The sequence below is a fragment of the Megalobrama amblycephala genome, linkage group LG22 (genome assembly GCF_018812025.1).
Source record: "Megalobrama amblycephala isolate DHTTF-2021 linkage group LG22, ASM1881202v1, whole genome shotgun sequence".
In the NCBI taxonomy this organism is placed as follows: Eukaryota; Metazoa; Chordata; class Actinopteri; order Cypriniformes; family Xenocyprididae; genus Megalobrama; species Megalobrama amblycephala.
This window is the reverse complement of record NC_063065.1, coordinates 13617871-13645446: the sequence shown is the minus strand read 5'-3', so window position 1 is coordinate 13645446 and position 27576 is coordinate 13617871. Positions and strand designations below refer to the sequence as shown.

At 36.6% G+C, this 27576-nt stretch overlaps 1 protein-coding gene across 2 annotated transcripts; it reads left to right on the top strand.

Annotated features, from left to right (window-relative positions):
• Positions 1 to 11794: 11794 nt before the first annotated feature.
• On the top strand, positions 11795 to 26362 carry phex (phosphate regulating endopeptidase homolog, X-linked). 2 transcript variants are annotated; one of them, XM_048174870.1, is made up of 22 exons: positions 11795 to 12224; positions 14213 to 14269; positions 14504 to 14665; positions 14748 to 14831; positions 16837 to 17063; positions 17422 to 17490; positions 17588 to 17704; positions 17823 to 17906; positions 18554 to 18696; positions 18903 to 18996; positions 19086 to 19214; positions 21503 to 21604; positions 21686 to 21763; positions 21894 to 21997; positions 22083 to 22141; positions 22456 to 22510; positions 22637 to 22704; positions 22793 to 22923; positions 23028 to 23093; positions 23615 to 23719; positions 25498 to 25574; positions 25668 to 26362. In XM_048174870.1, exons 1-22 carry the CDS (start codon positions 12101 to 12103, stop codon positions 25768 to 25770), a joined length of 2238 nt encoding a protein of 745 aa, XP_048030827.1. In that variant the 5' UTR covers positions 11795 to 12100; the 3' UTR covers positions 25771 to 26362. The 2 variants fall into 2 exon arrangements, with proteins under 2 accessions (XP_048030827.1, XP_048030828.1); XM_048174871.1 differs by lacking the exon at positions 11795 to 12224 and adding an exon at positions 13000 to 13063.
• The last annotated feature ends 1214 nt before the right edge of the window (positions 26363 to 27576 follow it).

Sequence of the window (27576 nt, the reverse complement as noted above, 5' to 3'; positions counted from 1 at the left end):
GTGTGTGTGTGTTTGTGGTCCAATGTCCCCACAAGGATGACAATGACTTTTTTTTTGGTCCCCATGAGAAAAAGAGTTTATAAATCATACTAAATTATGTTTTTTGAAAGTGTAAAAATGCAGAAAGTTTTCTGTGAAGGTTAGGTTTAGGTTTAGGGGATAGAATATACAGTTTGTACAGTATAAAAATCATTATGGATAGTCCCCATATAACATGGAACATGTGCATGTGAGCCTCAGCCTGTGCGTATCTCAGTGTAATGACACACTGTCAGTCTGTTTCTCTGTATACTGTAAACAGAGCAGCCGATGCATGAGGTTTATCCCAGGGATGTGTCATCAATCCTCACCTCATATCTCCCTCTCTCATTGGCTCACTCCTTTTCTCATTCATGTTCCATATCTCTACCGCCTGTGTTTAAACTAATGTTTGTGTACCCTTCTCTGTCTTGGTTTTAAATACCGGTTTCATCTGTAACGTCCCGTGCTGAGGAGCTGACCCTCCCTCTCTGTGTAGTTGGTCTTCACCACAGCCTCCAGTTCACATAATGAGACCCGAAACGCTCCCCCTGGAAAATGATGTCTATAAAAAGAAGCTTTCGCCTCCTCACTAACCACAATTGCTTTGTGCATAAATATAAGTATTTGAAAGGCAGGGCTCTGTTCTTTGTAAAGCTGCTCTGGAATGTTTTTATTGTAAAAAGTGCTATATAAATACATTTGAATTGAATTTAAAATTTTAAACTAATGAAAATAAAGCAGATTTGAATTGCAGATTTTGATTTTGGAGTAAATTTTGTTACTTTTTCTAAAGAGGGATTTTTGAAGAATCTTTAGACAAAAATGTTTGGGGGTCGGGAAGATTTTTTTGTTTTAAAAGAAGACTCTCTGCATTTATCGGATTAAAAATACAGTACATACAGTAATATTGTGAAATATTATTACAATTTAAAATACATTTTCTATTTTAATATATTTTCAAATGTAATTTATACATTTCTTATTATTGTTATCAATACTGATAACAATTTGATAGTTTTGTGTAAACAGTGAAGCATTTTTTCATTATTTGAAATGGAAACTGTAACATAAATGTCTTTTCTTTTTTTTTTTTCTTTTTTTTTAAACAAATTATGTTATCATAAATTGTGATTCTGGACTTCAAATCACAAAATATATTTTTCGATCAATAGTCTGATAAAATAATTGTAAAAAAAACAAAAAAAACAAAACAAATTTACACAGTAAAATATAGTTTTCCATTGAAACAGTAGTATACCGTAAAAACAATGCATTCTGGGTAATATTATTCGTTGTTTTCGAGAAAGCAACGGCTACTTCCTTAAAAATGACAAATATTACGCACAATGCTTTGTTTTACAGTATATTACTTCTGTATACTACAATGCATTCTGGGTAGTAATATTTGTTGTTTTCAAGAAAGTAGCCTATAGGCCTCTTTTCTTAAAACAACAAATATTACTCAGAATGCATTGGGTCATTTTTTAGAGTTGTATTTTGTATCTTCCTGAGCTTCAGCAAGAGGGGAAGATGGTCTGTGAATAATGACTTCCTCATTTGAGTTTGAAATATAGCACATTATATGAACTATTTTATGATGGGTTTTTTATTCAGTCTATGACCACTATTAAACATTTGTCACTTTTTATGTGATCCACAGGAAATAAATAAATAACAGCATGGGTTTGGACCTGTTGAGGGAGAGTATGAACCATCAACAAACAACATCTTTAAAGCATTAATTAATACACATGCAAGCTTTGTGTAAAATGTTATGAACTATTCCAGTGACATGAATATAAAACTCCCAATTTAAAATAGGACATAACCGCTCATCAGGGTTATCAGTCTTAAGTTCAGGGAGTCATTACTGACGCTCTGTCAAGTGTCTGATTATGAATGTTTGTGTGGAATAAAGTACTTGACCGGGAGGGGACATGTTCGGTTCACTTTGTTTTGTTGTGGCCACAGTCCAGAAACACAATTTATGATAACAATTAGTTTGGGGACTAATTTTATCGGACTATTAGTTACGGCACCTTTGATTTCTTGTATTACCCCTTGCTCCTCAAGCTCTTTTAAAGTTTGTGTCAATTCTCCCCATCCTTTCTTATTAATAGGATATTGTCTCTGAGGTTTATGTATTCCTCCTTCAATTTTATGAGCATATTTTTCACTAACCTTTCCACAGTCATTCTTACTCTATCCAAATGGGGTTTTAGACCAGAGAATCTTATTTCTCACCATCTTGGAGTCCTTCAGGTGTTTTTTAGCAAACTCCATGCAGGCTTTCATGTGTCTTGCACTGAGGAGAGGCTTCCGTCGGGCCACTCTGCCATAAAGCCCCAACTGGTGGAGGGCTGCAGTGATGGTTGACTTTCTCCGACTGCATCTCTGGAGCTCAGCCACAGTGATCTTTGGATTCTTCTTTACCTCTCTTACCAAGGCTCTTCTCCCCCGATAGCTCAGTTTGGCCGGACGGCCAGCTCTAGGAAGGGTTCTGGTCATCCCAAACGTCTTCTATTTAAGGATTATGGAGGCCACTGTGCTCTTAGGAACCTTAAGTGCAGCAGAATTTTTTTTGTAACCTTGGCCAGATCTGTGCCTTGCCACAATTCTGTCACTGAGCTCTTCAGGCAGTTCCTTTGACCTCATGATTCTCATTTGCTCTGACATGCACTGTGAGCTGTAAGGTCTTATATAGACAGGTATGTGGCTTTCCTAATCAAGCCAATCAGTATAATCAAACACAGCTGGACTCAAATGAAGGTGTAGAACCATCTCAAGGATGATCAGAAGAAATGGACAGCACCTGAGTTAAATATATGAGTGTCACAGCAAAAGGGTCTGAATACTTAGGACCATGTGATATTTCAGTTTTTGTTTTTTAATAAATCTGCAAAAATGTCAACAATTCTGTGTTTTTCTGTCAATATGGGGTGCTGTGTGTACATTAATGAGGAAAAAAAATGAACTTAAATGATTTTAGCAAATGGATGCAATATAACAAAGAGTGAAAAATTTAAGGGGGTCTGAATACTTTCCGTACCCACTGTATATCCAAGAACAACTGGTCCGACTCCTCTTTTACACAAGGATCACAGAGATTCTTCTTCAGTAGGCCAACCTCATCCTATTTTTTCAAAAACAGTATTGCTCAATACCCTATTTCCTCTTACTTTCTTTGTATTATAAGCTCCATTTGTCCTTTTTTCTATTATTTTCTTTCTTTCTTCTGGAGTCATATGGGCCCATTTGTCCTCTGGAATATAACTACTCTTAACAGGTGTAACTGTTTTATTCATTATTCTGGGTTTTCCTGTTTCCCAGTTTTTCGGGCTTTGATTATTCCTATTTGATGGGCTAGGCCCACTCTGTCTACTCTGAAATCGAGTATTATATATTTTCTGCTCTCCTTTTGTAGGTTTAAAGGGTTCATTACGATAACCTGTATACACTCCCTATTGTGTTTTATATTTATTCTGAGGCCTTACTTTTTTGGTCTTTACGTGCTGTGTAGTAAGGACATATACTGCTAACATATTTTGTGTTTCTTTACTACTAACATTATTCAGTATTGTGGCTAAAGTGTGTCCTCCAGGTAAACTTCTGCCCACTTCTCGTAACAATCTGTTTTTATCTTCATGAGGGATGTTGGCTTCTATCGAAAGCCACATACTCATAATTGGCACACCATCTTTTTGGGCTTCTATCAAATCCTTTTTCCATTGGGCATACTTATCCTCTTTACCTGTGAGTTGTCTGGACTTTTCTAAGGCCTTGGCTGTAATTGCATGGCCAGTACAAGTGTGAACTAACCGTCTAGTTGAGTGTTTATCAAGTCTTGCAATCTTCCACTGCTTTCATAATATGGTTTGCATAACTGCTATGGTCTTCGCCCTGTTTTATTTTTCCTACCTGCTGTTTAACTGCTTCTGTTAAATTTAATTCTAATAATTTTGCCTGGTAGTCTTCTTGCTCTTCATTTGGCTCTTTTGAGGAATTTAAATGTTAAATGTCTAGGATCTGTTCTGTGCACTGGAATTGGTGTGGATGCTCTAATCCTGACTCTTCTAGTCTGTACTCTGGGCTTTTCCTCCCAATTGTCACTTCCATCTGTATCTAACTCACTGTTTATGTTATCCTCGGATTCTGACTCCTTCCGAACACTGTAACTCTCTCTTTTTTTTTTTAAGTGCTTTTAACATTTTATCCATTTCTCCAACCGCCTTCCTCATAAAGGAATAACCTTCCTGGAATATAGCCTGTTTTCCAGACTTTGACCATCCTTCTGCCTTATCTATGCTTTTGGCTGATGGGGACTAGCTGACCACATTTGGCCATACGTTAGACTGCGTCCTTCAATTATTTTTCAATCCCACTTCCGTTCTAATGATCTACCTCTCTCTGCTGGTTGGGTTTTTGTTTTTTACTCCTATGATATTTACTTCAGGCCACCAGTAACACCCTCTGACAGGGGCGTAGTTTGTGGGGGGATGGGGGGGAAGTAACCCCCCCCCCAATATTCAAATCCATCAGTTACAACCCCCCCAATACAATACAACTATACCAACGTTCAACCCCCCCCAAAGTTGAAACCAAATCTACGCCCTTGCCATCTGAGCTCCTGCCCTCTTATTATGTAACATTACTTCTCTAAGATTGTTATCTGATGACTCGCTACTTTGACTGTTATGTCTTGCTCAATAGAATCTGACAGCTATTCTTGTGACTCTTGATCTTCTGTCTCTTGGGGTTCAGGATCGTCTTCCCAAGGTGCAGTAGGTTTCATCTTACTTATGGTTTCTGCTAGCCTTGGCTGTACTTCATACCTCTCTTTTTGCAGTTTAATAATATTTTTCATTTTATCTTGATCTCTCTCTTTAACGAGGAGATTTATAGTCTTTTGAATTTCTTGGGACATTTCTATTATTCCAGCTACGAGTCCCTCTAGACATTGTTCTTTCACTACTAGGGACATATGTATTTCTTTATCACCTCTGTCGTTAGCTTCTCTAATGACATTTTTTATTAACAATCTAGTCTCTTCTCCAGATTGTTCTTCTGTATGTGTCTGTGTATTACTATCAGTTAGTACTACATGTGCCACACTATTCCATTTTGGAGAACCTCTACAAATTCTTATGGTTCCTGTTTGCTGAGGACCTAATCTGATTCTCATATTCTCTATCTTTTTAAGAGCGTCTTCCCCTAAGCATCCAAAAACTGCTCCAGCTATTCCTAATTCTTTGATCCATCTGTGGATTTCCATACACTACAGCCATACCTTCAGATGTATGTTCCATCCAACCCTCATAGATTCGGATCATCTGCTGTAACTGTATTTCTGTGACTGCAGACCTAGGTAAGTGCGGTTCTGTCATTGCTTCCTGGTAAATCCTAACTTTCTCCATATTTGGAACTTCACCCTGAGATTTCTTTAATTTTTTTCCACTCATAGTATACAGTTTTGTTTTCCCCATGGTTTTTCTACGCACTATGCTCATAATGCCCTCTGACTATGAGGTTTTGCACTGGATACCCACTTCCTGTCCATAGTGACTTCCTAACTCTATGGCCCACTGTATGACTGCTAAAGCAACTTCAGATTCCTGGAAATTACCTCTTTGCAATCCATCTCGGCTTGGTAACCATAAAAGTATCTGACCTGGCTCTATATCATGAACCAAGGTCTCTGCCCTTAAGGCCTTTTTCTCCCATGCTTTTACCCGGTGTTCTCCCCAGGTGTAGGCTTGAATTAAGATATAACTGGATTTTCTCTTGGCTTTCTTACCTGCCATATTAGTGCATCCCCTACTACAGGTTTCTCAATTCAATAGCCCCTCTAGACCCCTCTCTAGGTCTCACGGGTAGCGATCCCATTTCCTGGCCCTTCAGTCTTTTCTCTGGACTGGAATATACTAAGTCTCTCTAGACTAGTATCTAACCGAATCCTTTCTAAATTGGTCTACATGGGTCTTACAGACAGCTCTTCAATGTGGTTTCTACACTTTCAACTTAAAACTCAAACCTCAAGTTGGGTGCCATGTTATTCGGTGTGATCATTTATAGTACACCTTTTAACCCTATGATTATTCAGGTAGGGTAAGGAAAGTCAAATCTAGTCTAAACCATAAGATACTCACCCGCTGGCAGGTTGAAGGCCTTCAGGAATGACGTAAAAGACTACCTTGTGGTTGTTCTTTGTCGAGGCTCAGTTTGTAGTTATAAGTTAAGTCTCACGGAAGGAAAACGTAACAAATATCTCTTTTATTGATTACAATACAAAGCAGTTAATGCAAAATAAAACAAAATAAAACTTAAATCAGCTTAAGCTAAAAAGCTCTATAACCTAGCTTTACCCAGCAATATTGGAGATGCTGTTAAGTGCCCCTCGTTAGGGTATCAGGTGTCCTTCTACACTTAATGCAGGCAGCATCAGGAGGCCTTTTACTCTTCAGACTTCTATACTAATTTTTGGGACATTCCAACTTCATATTACTCATTGATCAATGTCTATGATCCAATCTTCCTGCTGTAGGCATATCAGTCTCTGTATCTCTTGCTTACTAAGCCAGATGTCCTTCCTTTGTCACCTACGCTGTTGTCTTCTTCTAGCACTCATCTTCTTCACCAAAGTCTTTGTCTGGCTCACCTCCACTTTAGGTTGCAACATGCTCTCTTCATCCTTATTATTAACTTTTGTGGTTGGTTACAATCATCAAACTCAAAAACCTAACTTTCACAACCGTTGCTTAGTCATATTATCAAATGTTAACAAACAAAGGAAGTATTTCAGTTACTTAATTTCATAATCATTCAAGCATTCAAGCATATATGGCCTTAACTTAAAAGCAAGCAAATAAAAACATTGAAACAGGTAAATAGCAATATCAACATCAAAATCCAAAACAATACACTGCGGGTCTCCTTTTATGTCGCCATTTTACACCGGCATGTTTCTACTACAGCAGCCCATAAACGGACAAACTGCTCTACAGAGCGCATTTGCTTGGCTGGCTACACTCTGCTGTCTCAGACGACAACATCTTTGTCCTGTGTTGGCCACCGTAGCATCTCTATTTTGCAGTTCGCTACCTCACGGCTAGTTGGTGCTAAAATTTACACACTGCACCTTTAAATTTGATTCAAATGTATTTCTATAGCACTTTTCACAATAAAAACATTCCTAAGCAACATTACAAAGAACGGAGCCTTGCTTTTCAAATACCCATATTTATAGGCCTATACATTTCTGATAATTCCAGGTTGCTATTGTTGCGCAGGTTGTACACATTTAACTTGTGGCCATGAGAAATAGATGTTGTTCCCTCAACATAAACAAGAAAAATATATCTCAAGGACACGACTTTACATTGTGTGGCCACAACATAAGAATGTCGTTACTTCGACAAAATGATCTTGTGGCTATGACTTATTATTAAAATATACATGAGATTTGACAAAGGCTTTGTGTCTAAACATTGGTTAATAAAAAATTTTTGCAAGTGAGTGTGCAGTCAAATCTCATGTATATTTAGATTTATCTCTCTTGACCTCTTGTTTAGTCTTTTTTGTTTATGACTTATTATTATTATTACATTCCCACGAGTTAATATTATGTTCCCACAAATTGTCGTGGCAACGACAAAACTAAGCAAACCGAACATGTCCCCTCCCGGTCAGCGAAATAAAGTGAGAGTTTCATCAAACAAAAACCAAACCAGTGATGATGTTGTGACTGTGTACAAAAAAAACCCCTACAGGATACAAGCAGTATGATTGTGTTGTCTTCACTTATGAAGAACATGTTTTATACACACATTCAGTAATGAGGACAGACTGTTTTGATCTGAATTACAATAAAAGTCTTATTGGGAAATCTATAAATCTAGTCCAACACTGATAAGGTGCTCAAGCATCAGAGCCCAGCCTTTCACCACAGAATTTATTTAATCTCTTTCCGGTATAATTCATGGGAGTTACGTCCTGTGCAATTTAAATCTCATTTAGGGATGAGTCAGAAGCGATAAGAGGAAGACGGTCTATTCTTTGTTGATACATTCCACATAAATCTCATTCTGTGATCTTCATTCTTTATATTGTTTATAAAAAATAAAAAAAAAGAATGTTTTACGAATGTTTTTTTTAATAGACCACATTTTATATATATAATTAACAGGTCCTTTTCATTGCCATTAAAGTGAAATAACTGAACATAAACATAAAAGCTTGATAAAAATGCTCATTTTAGAAGAAAATTTCAGACGGCACTTAGAGGCTTTTGCATCTAAAGTCTTCATATATATATTCATAATAATAATATAAGTATTTAGTTTTTTTTGTTTTAAAAAGTAATAAAACCTTACTCTTTTTTTTTATTACTAAAAATTAAACTTATATATATATATATATATATATAAGTTTAATTTTTAGTAATAAAAAAAATGAGTAAGGTTTTATTACTTTTTAAAACAAAAAAAACTAAATACTTATATTATTATTATTAAGTGTTTCATCTAATATTTATATTTTATTTTATTTCAGCTTTTTCAGCTTTATTTCAGTTAACAAAAATGTTGTTTTAATTAGTTAACAACAATAAGGTAACCCTGGTTACCTTTACTAACGTGTGTTAGTGTGTTTGGTGGTAGAAAAGCTCTGAAAAAAGCCTTTGCACCATCAACTGACTGTTCGCAAAGACCCGCCCCCTTTAGTTACTGTTGCTACGCCTGACAAGCCATGCCAATCTCTCGCCACAAATCATGTTTTCACACAGTAAAAAATACATCGCGGAGCAAAGAGGACACTGACAATGCGTCGACAGACAAGACAAGTTACTTTTGATGTGAAACAAAGTTTCAAATTTTGTCATTTTTAAAGAAATTTAAACAATAAATACCATTTGTGGCTCTTTAATGTGTCATGACAGATTGCTGTAGCGCCTCAGTTCAAGCGTCTCGTGAACCGTTCATCTAGTTAATTTATAGCATCAAAATAAACATGAATTGAACATGAGAAGGAATGTTGTTTCAAACGCGGAAAGACATTAGTACACACCATTTTTCAAGTTAATCTGCTAACTCCCCTGACTGCTTTGTCGGACAAAATGGCAGATTCTGCGTTATGATTGGTTAGATCAAACAAACTCCTGGCGAAGGGTCAATTGCACTTGTTTGTGTACCATTCACACCTCAGACCCACTACTATTTTACGAGGTGGCCAATTCGTACGAATTTGTACGATCACACTCGTACAAATTCATATGATTTGTCTAAAGTGACAAAAGTGACGGGTAAGTTTAGGGGCGTGGTTTGGGGTAAGTCATTCGTACGAATTCATACGAAATTAGCAACTCGTAAAATACGTACGATTTAGCAAAACACGTACGAGTGAGGTCATATGAATTAGCCATCTAGTAGCCATTGGTCGAGTTTTCATGAACTGTGATTTTCATTAATGGAGTCTCCAAATCTTTTTAATAGACAGGGTATGGGCTGTATTTGGATTTCACTTGTCTTATCTCTCAAAAAACATATTTGTATGTATTAGGAAGGGTACAGGAAAAATGTTCCTTGTGACTGTGTCCTCCTGAGGGTAAAAGTGTGCTTTTTATAGAAATATTTTGCCACCTAAGGTCATGACATGCATCAATGTCAATAAAATCCAAAGATATTATGGTGTAGGAACGGTACTTCTTGGTGGTCTAGCAGTCTTCAGATTTCATGCTGTGTATTACCAAAGATGAGTCCCTGATGTATTGTTGACCTCCACCCACTATTACTTTTCTGTATGTTGTGATGTGACAAAGTGATTTGATATTTGAGATTTAAAATGGATTCAACTGCTGATGAGATTGTTTTGTTTCCTCTGTACAATCAAATTATTTCTTCATTTTAGCAAATGCATCCTCTGTTGAACAAATAGAGTGCGAAGCCTCTCGAGAATGACAAGGTCAGCTCTTCCCATTTGCACATTACAATTGGTTATTCACTCCATCTGCTACAGCTGTGGATCTTCTACCCTTTGACACGCCTCTGACTCGAAACGGTTCATGACGAAAGCTGCCCTCTATTAACTAGACTTTCTAGTAGTGCTGTCATCTCGTGACAGCTCAGAAAGTGTTTGTTTTTCTTATCAGTAGATAAGATGAAGCAGATGTCGCACATAGAAATCTCTGCAGTCTCAAAATGATTATTTACTGGGAAGCCATGACCTCAAACATTTAGTTGTTTTGAGATGATTACAAATGAAAACTGCTAATGAATAAATATAAAACTGTACTGTACTTACAAAAAAATGTATGATTTTAATACCACTTTTTACATGGTACTCAGTGAACATAATCTTTTATAATATTATTTAAGATTCTTTGATATACTACTGTTATAGTTTTTATTAATATTTTGAATAAAATTTTATTTTTATATTTTCTGTTTAATTTCAGGTTTAGTTTGGTTATTTTTTTTTTTTTAGTACTTCAAATTAAACTTAATAAAAATGAGAATGCTGAAATAAAATAAGTTGTATAGTTGTTATTTAAATATTATGTTTATTTTATTTCAAGTAATGAAAAAGATTGTTTTAATTAACGATAATAACACTGTTACGAATGCGGTTATGGGGAAAGCATCAACAAAATATTATTAAAAAGTCTGTTAATTGTGCATTTATATTGACTTAGTAAATAACATAAATTATATTATTAATCTATATTAAAATTAATTAAGTCAATACTAATATAAATTAATTATTTATAATAAAAGGTTTAATATTTTACACATTTAATATGGATATATTAATATTCAATAACATACTTAAATATGAACATATTGTTAATGTTTAAATTAATATAATTAATTATATATTTACAATATTTATTATATTTCATAATAATATTCAAAGTAAATAGTTACAATTTTATTTTAATTCATTATACTAAAGATTAAATTAGATTTAACTAGATACAGTCAAACCAAAAATTATTCAGACATTTTTGATATTTGTGCAGGTGCAGGACACTATATCAAAATAAACTGTGACATATTATACCCAAACATTCTTCATACAGTGGACTACCAGTAAAACTGATAAAAATTTGGAACCAAAAATTATTGGTTCTGACCATGTTTTGCTTATATCTGACATAATTAAGATAATTTTTTTCTGACACAGTTTAACTCTGAGATCTTGTCATATTTTATTACAATTTTTTTAAACTATAATGAATAAACTGTATTAATGAATGAAATGTTCAAGGTGTCTAAATAAATTTTGGTTTGACTGTACATGTAAAACCCATATTTTATGATGTTTCAGACTATTCCAAAAATGTGCTTGCGTCTTTTATCAAATAATGTTTCAGATTTTTCTCATAAGGAGCATCTCAAGCCAGCAGTTAACCGGATGAATCAGCGTAGATATATTTGGCAAACAAACATTCATGATAAAGTGTTGTCAAGGAAACTTTGTGTCTGCTGTAGACTGTGTCCTGGCACAGACACATCATCACACTGTGTATGTTCCTCATTCTATTTTATGTTGTGGGACATACTGAGAATAAATACAGAAGTGGCTACATTTATCCAGAGGGCTCATCAGGAACTCAGAAACACACACCTGGAGCCCAAACACAGACTATATCAGGGTAGATCCACATACACACACACACACAAACATACAGTCATCCCGCCCTTCCTGCAGGACGCCATATAATTACTCCTGTAAGTAAGGTGCTCCAGTTGGCTCTAAGGAGGAGAGTTCCTCCTACTCCTGGATCTCCTAACTCTCTCTCATTCACTCCTTCATTCTGTCTTTCCCCTCCCTCCATGCTTATTCTCCTCTCTCCTATCCTCTCACTTAGTCTGGGACACTCTTTGGCAAGTAGAGCATGACTCCCCATGCTGTACATCTGCCACTGATCTGAGACCTGTGAGGCGAGACTACCTCTGCACAGCCCCACAGTGATCCAAAAAGGACCACGGAAGCCTAGGATCAGGACTTAAAAGTGCACATCTCCAGGCAAGGCGGAGTGAAAACCGGGTGAGAAGGATAGAGGGTGACAGAACTCAGTGACAGTATGGAAATGGAGAGGCTGGGGAGAGGAGATAGCAAACCAAGTACGGGCCCCAACACTCTCCTGAAAGCCGCCCTGGCAGTGTGTGTGTGTGTCTGCATTGCACTACTGATAGCTGTCATCACGGGTGAGTAATTAGCATGCACAATTAACTACTTACTACTAATGTGATATATTGCACATTAAATTTAGGATAGATAGATAGATAGATAGATAGATAGATAGATAGATAGATAGATAGATAGATAGATAGATAGATAGATAGATAGATAGATTTGTGCTCTTTGGTCAGTGTTCAGATGTGTGCTTGTGTGTGAGATTATTTTAGGAGTGTATACTGTTACACACGCAGCGTGTCTTTGAAGGCTGTAATTAGCACAGTAAGTATGAGCTCTGGTTAGGAAACATGTATATGTTTTTTTTTTTTCAAAGTTTTGAGGCTAGAGGGCTGTGAGCGCGTATTTCTGTGTCGTTTAGGGAATGTGGGTGTTTAAGTTTAGTAAAGAGTGTTTTTAAAGGGAAAGTTGACCTAAAAATGAAATTTCTGTCATCATTTACTCACCCTCATGTCGTTCCAAACTTGTATGACTTACTTTCTTCTGTGGAACATAAAAGAAGATATTTCGAAGAGTGTTCAAGCTGCTCTTTTCTATGAAAATGACAGTATATAGTGACCAGCTCCAAAAAGCACCATAAAAGTGTTCTAAGTTTTTGAATGACATGAGGGTGAGTAAATGAGGACAGGATTTTCATTTTTGGGTGAACTGTCTCTTTAAGAGTGCTGAAATGTGTGAATGGGTCTTGTGGAACCTGAGACATTGTGAATGTACATTTGCTGTATGAGTGTGTGGATGTACAGTATTTTGGTATACACAAGTGATTTCTGGGTGATGTACTGTTGAGATGGCAAATAAATGATGTTCCTTTTATTGTTCTCAGTTGTTGAGGGCTGCCTGCATATTTGCGGTGAGACTAGAGTGTAATTATGCTCATTTCTGTCTACATATTCTAGTCACAAACACACACACGCGGCTGTGTCTGATGGTTCTGGGGATAATTAGGCTCAGTCCCACGGGGCCGGGTGCTGGATCCTGCTGTGGTCATCTGCTGTCCAGTTGTGGACTGAACCATAAACACAGGCCTTTAAAAGCAATGCTTGTCTGATTTCACAACATATATCCAGTTTTGTGCTCACTCAAACTCACTGACACAAATTCACACAGCTTCACTGACCAGAATTTACGCTGATCGTGTTTCAGTATGCAAATACATATTGCAAAAATATATTCATTAACTCAATTTCCTGGGGACAAACTATTAAAATTAAATTAAATATTGAAAAAAGCTAAATATAAATTAAATACAAAAAGTAAATACACAAAATAATTAATATTTTGCTCCAAAATTTTTAAACTTAATTTTAAATTCCAAGTAAATGACACAATGTAAATGAACTAGATTTCTCTAATCCCATCCTTCAACAAAATGTATACATTGCAAGCAGTGCACAGGGATATAGTTTTTTGGGGGAAATTAAAATCGTAAAATTAAATTATGTAAAAACACAAATATTTTAAATTAAATTATTAATTTAATTTAATTTAATTTAATTTAATTTAATTTAATTTAATTTAATTTAATTTAAAAACCAAGCCTGGACAAATGCAGAGGTCAAACAAAAAAGAAAGAAAGAAAGAAAGAAAGAAAGAAAGAAAGAAAGAAAGAAAGAAAGAAAGAAAGAAAGAAAGAAAGAAAGAAAGAAAGAAAGAAAGAAAGAGCAAATCTAGCATTTTATTTTCCATAAAAATTAACAATGTAACCTAAATAGCTGCTTTTTAAGAAGTAACACTATGTAACGTTACTCTTCCCCTGCCCTGTTTGTAGATGTGCAGCTTCTTTGGAGTGTGTGTAGTAGAGCATGCACTATGTTTTTGTCCTGTGACATCCAGAGCATGGACAGCTGAAGCCTGAGCACAGTGGGAACTGAGTCTCTGTGTGTGTGTGTGTGTGTGTGTTTGTGTGTGTGTGTTCATAGCGCAATGTTTGGCAGTCATTTCAGGGCATAGTTGTCTTGATAGGTCTGTTTGACAGATTTATGTTTCTCTCCTCCTGTAGTGTCTCACAAAGCAAGCGATGAAGACCTCTGCCTTACCCCACATTGTATTGAAGCAGGTAAACATATATCATAAAGCTATATAGGGGCTAGAACGTCATGTGGTCTTTTTTAAAAACTTGGCGCCAGTTCGCAACTACAGTACCTAGCAATTCCTTAAACTATACACTCACTTTTAACATAACAAGCAGACATTATCATTCAGAAAAACTTCAATTCAGTTCAAATACTGTTTTTACTTGTTTGAGATTACTGTAATGCTGAATCTGTGTTTGCTGATGTGTCATCTCTAGCCGGTTCTATCCTGAGTAAGATGGATCAGTCAGTAGAACCATGTGATGACTTCTACCAGTACGCATGTGGAGGCTGGCTCCGGGATAACCCCATTCCGGAAGACTCATCCAGCAATGGGATTTACCCATGGCTCAGACAGAATGTAGACCTCAAGCTGAAAGGTGCATTGATCCACATGATTCTGAATGAAATAAAATTTGTAGCCCAAATAAGGTGATTCAATGTTGAATCTTTGTGCCACAGAGTTGTTAGAGGAGCCCATTAGAGGTGAAGACATTGAGGCAGTGAAGAAGGCCAAAATCCTCTACACATCCTGCATGAATGAATGTAAGAACCAAAGAGCTCTTTGCAGATCCATACTGTTATAAGCACTAGACCTTGAATTAGCCAGAAAATAATTGGCAATTTGCTCTGTTATTATTATTTTTATATTATTTTTTACTATTATCAAGGTTGTGTATTCAGACCGGATTTAAATCAAAGTAATTAATTAAATAATGAAAATACTTATACTTACACAACATACTAAATATATATAGTATATATATATATATATATATATAAAAAAAATATTTTTATTTTGTTTGTTTTTTTATTATATTTATATACAACCCGAATTCTGGAAATGTTGGGACGTTTTTTAAATTTGAATAAAATGAAAACTAAAAGACTTTCAAATCACATGAACCAATATTTTATTCACAATAGAACATAGATAAAATAACAAATGTTTAAACTGAGAAATTTTACACTTTTATCCACTAAATGAGCTCATTTCAAATTTGATGCCTGCAACAAATGGCTGAAAAAGCAAGAAATTTTGAAAAGATTCAGCTGGGAGAACATCTAGCAACCAATTAAGTTAATTGATATCAGGTCTGTAACATGATTAGCCATAAAAAGGGATGTCTTAGAAAGGCAGAGTCTCTCAGAAGTAAAGATGGGCAGAGCTCTTAAAGAGTGCATAAAAAGACTGTGGAATACTTTAAAAACAATCCTCAATGTCAAATTGCAAAGGCTTTACAAATCTCATCATCTACAGTCAAAAGATTCAGAGAAACTGGAGAAATCTCTGTGCATAAGGGACAAGGCCGAAGACTTTAATTGGATGTCCATGGTCTTCGGGCCCTCAGACGACACTGCTTCACTCATTGGCATGATTGTGTCAATGACATTTGTTAAATGGGCCCAGGAATACTTCCAAAAACCACTGTCGGTAAACACAATCCGCCGTACCATCTGCAGATGCCAACTAAAGCTCTATCATGCAAAAAGGAAGCATATGTGAACATGGTCCAGAAGCGCTGTTGTGTCCTGTGGGCCAAGGCTCATTTAAAATGGACTGTTTCAAAGTGGAAAAGTGTTCTATGGTCAGACGAGTCCAAATTTGACATTCTTGTTGGAAATCACAGGACGCCGTGTCCTCCGTTCAGTTCAAAAGCCAGCATCTCTGATGGTATTGGGGTGCATAAGTGCATATGGTATGGGCAGCTTGCATGTTTTGGAAGGCACTATGAATACTGAAAGGTATATAAAGGTTTTAGAGCAACATATGCTCCCCTCCAGATGACCTCTATTTCAGGGAAGGCCTTGTGTATTTCAGCAGGACAATGCAAAACAACATACAGCAGCTATTACAACAGTATGACTTTGTCGTAGAAGAGTCTGGGTGCACAATTGGCCTGTCTGCAGTCCAGATCTTTCACCTATAGAGAAAAATACGTCAAAGACGACCACGAACTCTTCAGCAGCTGGAAACCTATATCAGGCAAGAAAGGGGCCAAATTCCAACACCAAAACTCCAGAAACTCATAGCATCGATGCCCAGATGTCTTTGAACGGTTTTAAAAAGACGAGGAGATGCTACACCATGGTAAACATGCCCCCGTCCCAACTATTTTGGGAAAATATGAAATGAAATCAAATTTGAAATGAGCCCATTTTGTGCATAAAATTGTGAAATTTCTCAGTTTAAACATTTGTTATGTTATATTTGTTCTATTGTGAATAAAATATTGGTTGATGTGATTTGAAAGTCTTTCAGTTTTCATTTTATTCAAATTTAAAAAATTGTCCCAACATTTCCGGAATTCAAGTTGTATTTTTATGTATATTATATTGAACATTAATTGGTATTGGAGAACTGTGTGAACATGAAAATGCGTTGTTAAATCATTAAAATATTAACTTAAAATCTTAGGGGTGTACTTCAGGTAAATATTTTATGTCTATATACGTTTTGGAATCCCCACTTTACTGCAATGTAAGCATCTGTCAGGTGAATAAATATAAATTCTACTTCATCTCTCTTTTTTCCCCTCTATCCTGACAGCTGTCCTGGAGATTAAGGATGCCAAACCTCTGCTGGAGAATCTAAAGCAGAAGGAATTCCGCTGGCCGGTTCTAGGCGATGCATTGGGCGCTTCCTCGCGGTGGGTGGAGTCTCAGTTTAACCTGCTGGAGACACTGGCGCAGATACGCAGTCAGCACAGCAAGTCCGTCCTTATCCGGCTTTTTGTCTCTCCTGATGACAAGAACTCGAATCAGTACATAATCAAGGTGAGAACTACATGTCAAAATGCTCTTGTTTGAATGGTCTGACATGTCAAATTCTGGCTCAACCGATTGTGTGAATAATATATAGTAGGGGTATAATGGTACATGTATTCGTCTGGAACCGTTACGGTTGGGTGCATACAGTCAGACAACGAATACAGTCACAGGCGATCCACTCTCCAATCCAGAAGGAGGCGTACGCGGTAATGCAATGTTGTTTGCTAACCACCACAACAGAAAAAAAAGCAGAAGAAGAGACTATCTGTGGACCAGCCCAAAGCAAATGTTCAGATGGCACTCAAGCGCTTGCTAGTAGTACCTAGTTACACCCTTAATATATAGCAATTCTTTTTTTCCCTAGCTGGATCAGGCCTCTTTGTCACTGTCATCCAGAGAAGATTACATCACCAACACAACCGAGGCACAAATGGTACATCAGTACATCTGTCAACCTGTTTATATATCATTACATGCAGTCACAGTCAGTCAGCCCTTTCTCAAACCATTCTTTTCATGCCTCTCTGCAGTATCGAGAAGCTCTTTTAAGGTTGATGGTTGACGTTTCCGTCATGCTTGGAGCCAATGAGCAGGCTGCTGAGGCTCAGATGAAACCGGTACTTGATTTTGAAATGAAACTTGCACAGGTGAGCAGCAAAACACTTGAAAATCTGAGGCCAAATTCCTTCAAATCACTGGCATTGAGAAAGAAAACAGTGCTGTTAGGGAACTTGATGTTTCAATGGAGTGTGTGCTCTTCTGTAGATAGTGATTCCCTATGAAAACCGCACCAGTGAGAACATGTACAACAAGTACAGTTTGTCTAAACTGCACCGCACTGTTCCAGATGTAAGTACATTATTATTATTAAAACAAATGTATATGTTATGCCATGTCATATTCATATACACATGCTTATATAGTGGTAGGAAAATAAATGAGCCAGGCTGATTAATTGCCCAGTATTTAGCCATTTTGAGGTGGTCTATATTGACTGATAACACTTGAACAAAACTAGAATGCTGTGTTTTGCCCAGGCCTAAAAGAAGAAATTTACTTGGGTCATGTCCAAGTAATGTCGGAAAGATCGTACTTATTTAATTGAATGCACATGAACACCACCACAAAGTCATAAATACGAGTGGGAAGCTCTGGAGTTGTGAGTGAGAAACGTGGTGAAATATATTTAGCAGGGACATTGTCTGGCTTTTTTATTTACAACAAAATAAGCTAACTGCACAAAATATAATAGCATTGTAATATAACAATATAATATGTAATGATAGTTTGATGGCTTCATAATTTTTTTTATTTTTTATTTTTTTTAAAAGCAAAACATAGCCTACCTGATGCACATTCTTTGTACATTAATTTTCTAGAAGTAGAGTTTAAAAACAGTTGCTTAGCCTGAATATACTGTAAATATATTTCTAAATACAGTTACACTACACAGTTTACCCAGTTCATACTATTATTGTTTCTTTTTCTTTTTGCAGTTTAACTGGCTGGGTTTTGTCAAAGCAGTGATTGACACGGAGCTGTACCCAGACCTGAAAATCTCCTCTTCGGAGCAGGTGATCGTACGTGCCCCACAATACTTAAAAGACCTTTTCAAACTCATCAACGTCACAGAAACCAGGTATCCAGCTCTGAATCAAAACCCTATTAAATCCTACATCAGAGATGCCTGCCTCTGTTGATCTGGACAGTGTCAGCTGTGTGATCACTGTTTTTGTGTGTGCTGTTTATATGTTCTACCAGTTTATTACCTGCTCTGCTCAATAACAGAGTCAAGATTACTCAGTAATTCAGCTGCTGCTAATGTTTTTTCCACCCTCGCCCCAGGACAGTTGCCAATTACGTCATATGGAGATCAGTTTTGTCCCGAATCACCACCTTGAGCCGACGCTTTCTCTACAGATACCTGGATTTTGCTCGGGTTAGTGAACCACCTCCTCATTTTAACCCTCCACCAATCTTTGGATAAAAATACATTTGCTGAGGTTAAAAATATCCATCTCTTCTCAGGTTACCACGGGGACCACCTCTCTGACCCCTCGCTGGGACAAGTGTGTAAATTATGTAGAAAACACACTCATCTATGCCACCGGTAGGCTCTTTGTCGATAAGCATTTCCAGGAGGACAAGAAACACATGGTACGACTTTTATATATTAAGATATGCAACTATTCATATTTTTTAAAGGGGTGGTTGATTATGATTTGACTTTTTTAACTTTAGTTAGTGTGTAATGTTGCTGTTAGGGCAGAAACAACATCTGCAAAGTTACAACGCTCAAAGTTCAATGCAAAGGAAGATATTTTATTTTAAAGAATTCGCTGTTAAAGGACTACAACAAACGGCTGGTAGGGACTACAACGAGCTTCTTCACTAACCCTAAAATTTACATAAACCCTGCTCCCGAGAACATGCAACAAAGGGGGCGAGGCCATGGTCGGCTGATTTAGAGAAGAGGAAGAGTTGTTGTAGAGTGTTGTTGCCATGCCGTCATTTTACGCCGGACTGGATTTGCACAAAAGATTAACATGACGGCACATGCTAGTCGATGAGTTAAATCAGCTCCACAGCAACTAATGTTACATAAATTTATCCACTAACCATTCAGAAATGTCCAGTTGCATTCTAAAAGTTGTAACTTCTTCCCGAGTCTCTCCATCAGTGTCAGATTCTGGTTTGAACAATGTAAGGCTGAACACTGTTACTGATAATCGTCATTTTGGCTGCGTGAGATTCTCCAGCTTTGTTGTTGTTGAGCAACTGAAAGCTCTGCCCTCTTCTGGAAAGCGGCCAGGAGCAGAAGCGCATTTGCATTTAAAGGTGCCATCGAATTAAAAATTGAATTTACCTCGGCATAAATGAATAACAAGAGTTCAGTATATGGAAATGACATACAGTGAGTCTCAAACACCATTGTTTCCTCTTTCTTATGTAAAACTCATTTGTTTAAAAGACTTACGAAGAACAGGCGAATCTCAACATAACACCGACTGTTATGTAACAGTTGGGATCATTAATATGTACGCCCCCAATATTTGCATATGCCAGCTCATGTTCAAGGCATTAGACAAGGGCAGCCAGTATTAATGTCTGGAGCTGTGCACAGCTGAATCATCAGACTAGGTAAGCAAGCAAGGACAATAGAGAAAAATGGCAGATGGAGCAATAATAACTGACATGATCCATGATATTTTTAGTGATATTTGTAAACTGTCTTTCTAAATGTTTCGTTAGCATTTTGCTAATGTACTGTTAAATGTTGTTAAAGTTACTATCGTTTCTTACTGTATTCACAGAGAAAAGAGTTGTCGCTATTTTTAAACACTTGCAGTCTGTATAATTCATAAACACAACTTCATTCTTTATAAATCTCTCCAACAGTGTGTAATGTTAGCTTTAGCCCGTTAGCCATGGAGCACAGCCTCAAACTCATTCAGAATCAAATGTAAACATCCAAATAAATACTATACTCACAGGAATCAATGCAGGCATGCAGCATGAATGACAAACACTTTGTAAAGATCCATTTTGAGGGTTATATTAGCTGTTTGAACTTTGTTTATGCTGGTTAAGGCGGTCGAGAGCTCAGGGGTGGGGGAGCACGAGAATTTAAAGGGGCCGCGCGCTGAATCGGTGCAAATGTAATTATGGCTCAAAATAGGCAGTTAAAAAAATTAATGGGATATTTTGAGCTGAAACTTCACAGACACATTCAGGGGACACCTTAGACTTATATTTCATCTTTTGAAAAGGGGTTCTAGGGCACCTTTAAAGGAACACACAAAAACGGCGTGTTTTTGCTCACACCCAAATATGGGCAAATTTGACAAGCTATAATAAATGATCTGTGGGGTATTTTGAGATTTTGAGCTGAAACTTCACAGGCACATTCTAGGGACACCTGAGACAAAAGGGCATTTTAGGCCACCTTTAAAATTCAGCGTTGCCATTACAGGAAAAAGCTACATCTTAAAATATAAAAAACTTAAAAAACAGATATTTGAAATTGTAATAATATTTTACAATATTCCTGTTTTTACTGTACATATACAAGTTTTGCCACTATTCATATATTAAATTCAGCTTTGCAGTTACAGGAATAAATGAAATTTTAAAATACATAAAAATAGAAAAAGTTATTTTATATATATATATATATATATATATATATATATATATATATATATATATATATATATATATATATATATATATATATTATTTTAAAATGTAATGTATACCAGTGATGGCAAAGCTGAATTTTCAGCAGCTAGTCTTCAGTGTCACATGATTGATGTAGCTTTTGTCCCCATCTAGTGGCACTAATCATGAATAACAGCATAAAACGCTGGATCTCAGTTTACTGTAAAACTAATAAACATTACTTTGAATGCTCATCTGATTAATGTCTTTTGTCCTTTATGAAGATGGAGGAATTGATAAACGGTATCCGGTGGGCGTTTATCGACATGCTAGAGAAGGAGAATGAATGGATGGATGAGGAAACAAAGAGAAAAGCAACAGATAAGGTGTGTACCAGTGTATTTGTGATGGCTATGAATACACAGAATGTTCTTTTTCACATCATTAATGTCTATATGTCACTTTAGGCTCATGCAGTCTTGGCGAAAGTGGGCTACCCAGACTTCGTCTTAAATGACACCTATATTAACGAGGACATCAAACGAGTACGTTTGCAAGCTTTTCAGATTTTGTTAATCATGTTGATAATGATATTCCAGATTTAATTGTGTTTGTCAGATGTTTGGCAGATGTCAGTGCAACTTAAAATCATTGAGGTTTTATGTTTATGCACAGTTGTCATTCACGCCGACGGACTACTATGGGAATGTCATGCAGACCCTGAAGTTCATAGCTCAGACTGACATCGGCTGGCTGAGGAAAACAGTCCCACGCACAGAGTAAGTTGTCAGTATTTTCAAAGCCTTTTAAAATTAGACGAAACTGTCTTTGAAAAAAGATGAAATCACTTTTTATGTCGCTCAGGTGGTTCACAAACCCAACTACAGTAAATGCATTCTACAGCTCCTCAACCAACCAGATCAGTGAGTTATGTATTTCGGTTCATTAATTAATACACAGCCTTTTTCTTGAATACTGGTTCTAATTGGTCGATCACAGCATTCTGTGATCATAATATTTTTCTAGCAGAAGTATCAGAAGTATCAATTAAAATGACTACTAATGATTAATCTCAAGATATTTCAGGAAGAAATATAATAATAAAGTTTCAAAGAAAACTAAATAAAAGAAACTTGTTTTGGTATCTGTCAGGTATAATAGCAGTTTGATGTTTTTAGATGTTTGATGTTTGTTTAGATATACTGGATCATGTTCTTGGTGATCTTCTTCTACCCAGGATTCCCTGCGGGAGAACTTCAGAAGCCATTTTTCTGGGGACTAGACTATCCTCGGTGAGACATAGACACTTCTTCTTGTTGATGTTTTTTGATTTATATTTCCCCAGCACGCTCAATCTCAATTTTATCATCATGTAGATTTCTAGGAAAGCTAATCTGTGAAATGTGTTCTTGTGTCAGATCATTGAGCTATGGAGCAATCGGTGTAATTGTGGGGCATGAATTGACCCATGGATTTGATAACAATGGTGAGGCCATTTGATTTATAATGAGTCTCAACCCATTCGTTGCCATTGTGATTCTCAAAGACATCAGTGTGTATTTGTGTTCATCTAGGCAGAAAATACGACAAAAATGGGAACCTGGACCAGTGGTGGAGCAACACCTCCATCACCCGCTTCAACGAAAAGACACAATGCATGATTGACCAGTACAACAGCTACTACTGGAAGGAGGCGGGGCTAAATGTACAGTAGGCACCAGCCTTTTTAATGCATATCTTTTTGAGTGCATCATCAAAATGTAGCAGAGCTACCAAACTAATACTTAATACCCACAATCCCCTCTCAAGATCAAGGGGAAGAGGACACTGGCAGAGAACATGGCAGACAATGGAGGGATAAGAGAATCTTTCAGGGTATTACAGCACTTTCCACACTATAATTTCCTAAAGTGACCTGAATCTGATTTACCATCAACTTGTCTCATTCCAAACCTGTAGGACTTTCTTTGACGGATCACAGAAGGGAAAATTTGGAGAATGTATTGCAATTTGTGATTTGCGAACACATCATTCAGACTACTTTTGTGAACTGGATCAACTGACTCGTAGAAGAATATGACTCAAAAAGATTCAGTCAGACATTGCTACTTTTCTCAAGAGGCGGTTGCACTACATATTTTGTTCCATTGACTTCCATTTATTTACTGTATATGTGAATGTGAGAGACTGGAAACACAAGCTCATGTGAATTTTGCTGCGTCCCTAAGTTGAAGTTTGATGAACTCTGCGAATTTGAATCAGTTGAAGATGTGGAAGAAAAAAAGTTTGGAATGACATGGGGGGGGGGGGGGGTTTAAACTATTCCTTTAATATTCCTTGTTTTGGTGTTTACACTTATAGTGTTTGTATCTGTGTATGTGTGAACGTGTCTGTAGGCCTACAGGAGATGGATCGAGAAAGAGAGGGGAGGAGTCGAGGAGCCTTTTCTACCTGGTGTGGGTCTGAACAATAACCAGCTGTTCTTCCTCAGTTATGCCCATGTCAGTATTCAGTATCTTTCACATATACATACTTAGGCCTAAATTTCAGATGTCACAGACATTATTTTTTATTCTTAATAATTTAGACTTGGTTGGAAAAGTGTTCAAAATGTTTCTTGTCTTTTTTAGGGGTTTTATGCGTATCCTAAATAGTATGCAAGATTAGAATGAGCATTTTTTGAGATGGTACCAATATATATGCACTGTTTTTGTACACACTCAAAAGTATGCATTTTCTGATTACTATCAAAGTACATGATATAGGCAAACTGAGTTTAAAGGTGCAGTAAGTGAATTCTGAGAAACACTGTTGAAAGTGGATTGGAGCCAATCAGCAGGGGCCGTATACACTCACGATGGAGGAGAAGAGAGAGTCAGTAAAGACTGTAGAAAGAGAGATGGCTGAGAGACATTACAAAAGAGATAAGGTCAGAGGAATATCACTGGAAAAAGAAGGGTTAAGATCAGACAGAGCTAAGCAGAAAGGCCTGAAAATAGTTGCTGAAGTTGCATTGTTTCTGCTCCATATGTGAGTAATACTGGTTTTGGTTTGTTTCACAGAACCAAGATATGCTGTTGTTGTAATGTTAGCTATAGTAACAGTCATTGTTTGTCTGGAGCTGGTGTGCTGTTGGCGACTAACAACAAACTCTTGCCTGTATATACTCTTGTGTACGGTATGCTCATTTTTTGTTCTTCCTTGTCGTACATCTTCGCTTTCTTTTCGCGAAGCATTATTTTGCTTCTCTTCAGCTATGATAAAGAGACATCCACTCTTGCGTTGCGTGTTTGTGCATTTTGTAGGCAGAGCAATGAAGGGAGGGGTGTGTTTGCTTGGGTTGATTTCAAATATCAACAGTGTTTCTCAGAAATCGCTTACTGCACCTTTAAGGAAAAACACTACAGGTGAATAGGATAAAACATTTAGATATCAGCACACTTTGTCAGTTGATGGATTATTGCAAACATTTTTGTATTACAAGGTTTCTGAAATGTTATGTTACAGATTTGCAAATAAGGCATTGTCTAATTAAATATGCACTAATTTGCAGATTTTTTTCTAGAACAAAAATCTGAACAAACAAGTTCAAAATTCTGGTTTTGTTTTGTTGATATGTTAGTTTTTGGATATCTCCTTTTATCACTCTATAAACCAGAATATACTGACAACAGCAAAAAAAAAAAAAAAATCCATGTCATGTTTTTTTTTTTTTTTTAAGATTTATTTTTGGCGTTTTTGCGAAGCGAAGTTGGAGAGATAGAGGGGGATGGGATTGGGAAAGGTCCACAAGCCGGGACTCGAACTCGGGACGCCCGAAGCGTAACTGTGCTATATGTCGGTGCTGCCCACAAGGCTATTGGCACTGACAAAAAGCCAAGTTTTTAGCTATAAAATCAGGCAAATGATATATGAATAAACCTGTTGAAAAATTTCAGAATATAGTATATATGAATAAAAATGGAAAGTTTGCTGTATAAAAGTGATACTTAAAATGGAGATTTCTGGCTCAGTGCATCAGTGCAATCATTTTGAGAAAACCTTTCAATTGAAAGATACTGTAATTGAAATCTACAGATTCAAATAGATAAAGTACAATAAAATAAGCACTTAAAATTTCATTTTCTTTCCACTAGCCTGAAACAACATGTTATGAAAAGCCAAAAAAGCCCAAAATCTCAAAATTGACCAGTGCATAAAAAACATTTTTGCCTGTATTGTATTGTCTTACCTTAAATTGGACTCTTATTGATTTGTTTGTGTATATATTATGTGCTAGGTTCGCTGTAATTCCTACAGGCCAGAAGCAGCACGTGATCAGATCCAAAGTGGAGCTCACAGCCCTCCTAAATATAGGTATGGTGCAGTAATATATACAGCTCATTTACATCTATATTACATCCCCTATTCTTCAGCGTCACTCACTTTACTCTTATTACTATGATGTAGGGTCATAGGGGCGATGAGCAACTATGAAGAGTTCCGTAAAGCTTTTAACTGCCCCGAGACGTCAATTATGAACAGGGGGGCGGAGTCCTGTCGCGTGTGGTAATGAAAATAAGGACCCTGTGAAGATTTCAATCACAGCACAACCCAAACCTCCTTATTTTGTCCCATTCACTGGTTTCTATAGAGAAACAGCAGTTACTAACACTGAACCCCAGGGCCGTGCTGACCACTGCAGCGCCCGGCCCTCCTTCAGCCACTGGAATACTGCACACATCTGAAAGCTTTCGGCCAGATCTGCGTTTTACTATCTGACCTCAATTATAATGTGCAAAAGGCAAACGGACCACAAAAATTCCCGTGAGGCCGTCCTTTGGTTCATCACTGTTTTTTACTCAAACAAATTAGGTCGCACTGTTGCTTTAAGAGTGCTATAAATTATTATTGCCATTTTTGTTGTTGTTGATAACAGTTTGTCTGTCATTTTAACATTGTCTGTCATTTTATTTTATTGAACAATTAAGTAAATAGTTATTGTTTTCCTGAGGTTTTCCAACTGTCTTTGTGGTGAAAACAAATCTATTTTGGTGTATTTTACATGTTCATGGTGAAACAGAAGTAGCAACAGAACTTTATTCAGTAATGTGTGATGGATTATCGAAAAATAAAATAAAAATGTAGGATGGGAAATTTTGAGACATGGGAGTTTAACTCAAAAATTAATGTGAGCTTGATTACAAGGGGTGGAGTTTAAGTGAATTAATGACTGGAGGCAAAAAGTCAGTCATTTTTACCGGAAGTTCAAGTTATAACATTTTGATTGTTACGAGGTCCAAAAAATAAAAAATGAATTGTATACAGTCATTCAAGATAAGATCTGTAACATACATTTACAAAAAAAGATAGGTTGAATTTTCATGTCATGTTTAAAGTTGATTTAGGTCATTTGTGCCACAAAAACTGTTTTCAAATAGCCGCCTTTTAAAAGTATTTATTTTTGTATTTATTTGGCCATGTAATAAGCAGGATAAAATATAATCAGCCTGTCATTATAGCAAAATAAACAGGACAGACAGGGTGATGAGGTCCATTAGTCTCTGCATATTTAGCTGGGATATGAGATTTAACTATTTTAACGTCAACAAATGTACATATCTCCACTAATAATCTAGACATTCATGTAACACTAAGACTGAATTTTTGTGTCAACACTCCAAAACTGGCATTTCACAGCCATGCTATTTTGGGTGAAAAGTTTTTAAAATAATCTTTTTTTATTATTATTTAATAATCAAAAGAATACTTTTTTACTAAAAAGAACATTTGTGCTTCGAAAAGGTTCCAGGGATGCTAAAGGTTCTTCACTGAACCATAAATTCCAATAAAGAACCTTTATTTTTGAGTGCAGGGAGAGGAAATCAATGCAAATGTCCTTTTTTCACATGACCAATCTGGAAAAATGTCTGAATAACAATCTAACGAAGCACACAGGGAAATTGGATGAATGAAAAATGGAACCACTCCTATTGGACATAAACTCAGAGCATGTATTAAGCACAGACACTGCAGCAGTCCAATAATGCAGATAGGATGTGAACCAAAATCAATTGCTTTGACCTCCATTTATGCCGGAATAACAGAGGAAGTCTTGTGGGGACAAAACGGTGAAAAACAGAATTTCATTGATTGGAGTGCTAAAAAGGAAAGGTCTAAAAATAACCCAGAGTTCCTGAGGAGATGCATCCGTCAGTCTCTGTGTCGTAGTGTTTGCTGTCATTCTGAGGAGCGAGAGAAAGAGAGTGACAAAGTATAATGGGTTCAAATGTCCAGGGGGCCAAAATCTTCATTCTGCCTGGAGGAAACTGGATATGAAAGAGTGAGAGAAAGCTGGAGGTAGAGAGAGTGAGTTTTG

Bases quoted from the DNA above. Each gene is read 5' to 3' on its own strand.
- phex (XM_048174870.1), top strand. From the start codon at position 12,101: ATGGAAATGGAGAGGCTGGGGAGAGGAGATAGCAAACCAAGTACGGGC. The intron at 17,491-17,587 runs GTACATCAGTAC...GCCTCTCTGCAG, and splicing joins ACACAACCGAGGCACAAATG to TATCGAGAAGCTCTTTTAAG. The intron at 23,094-23,614 runs GTATTACAGCAC...ACGTGTCTGTAG, and splicing joins GGATAAGAGAATCTTTCAGG to GCCTACAGGAGATGGATCGA.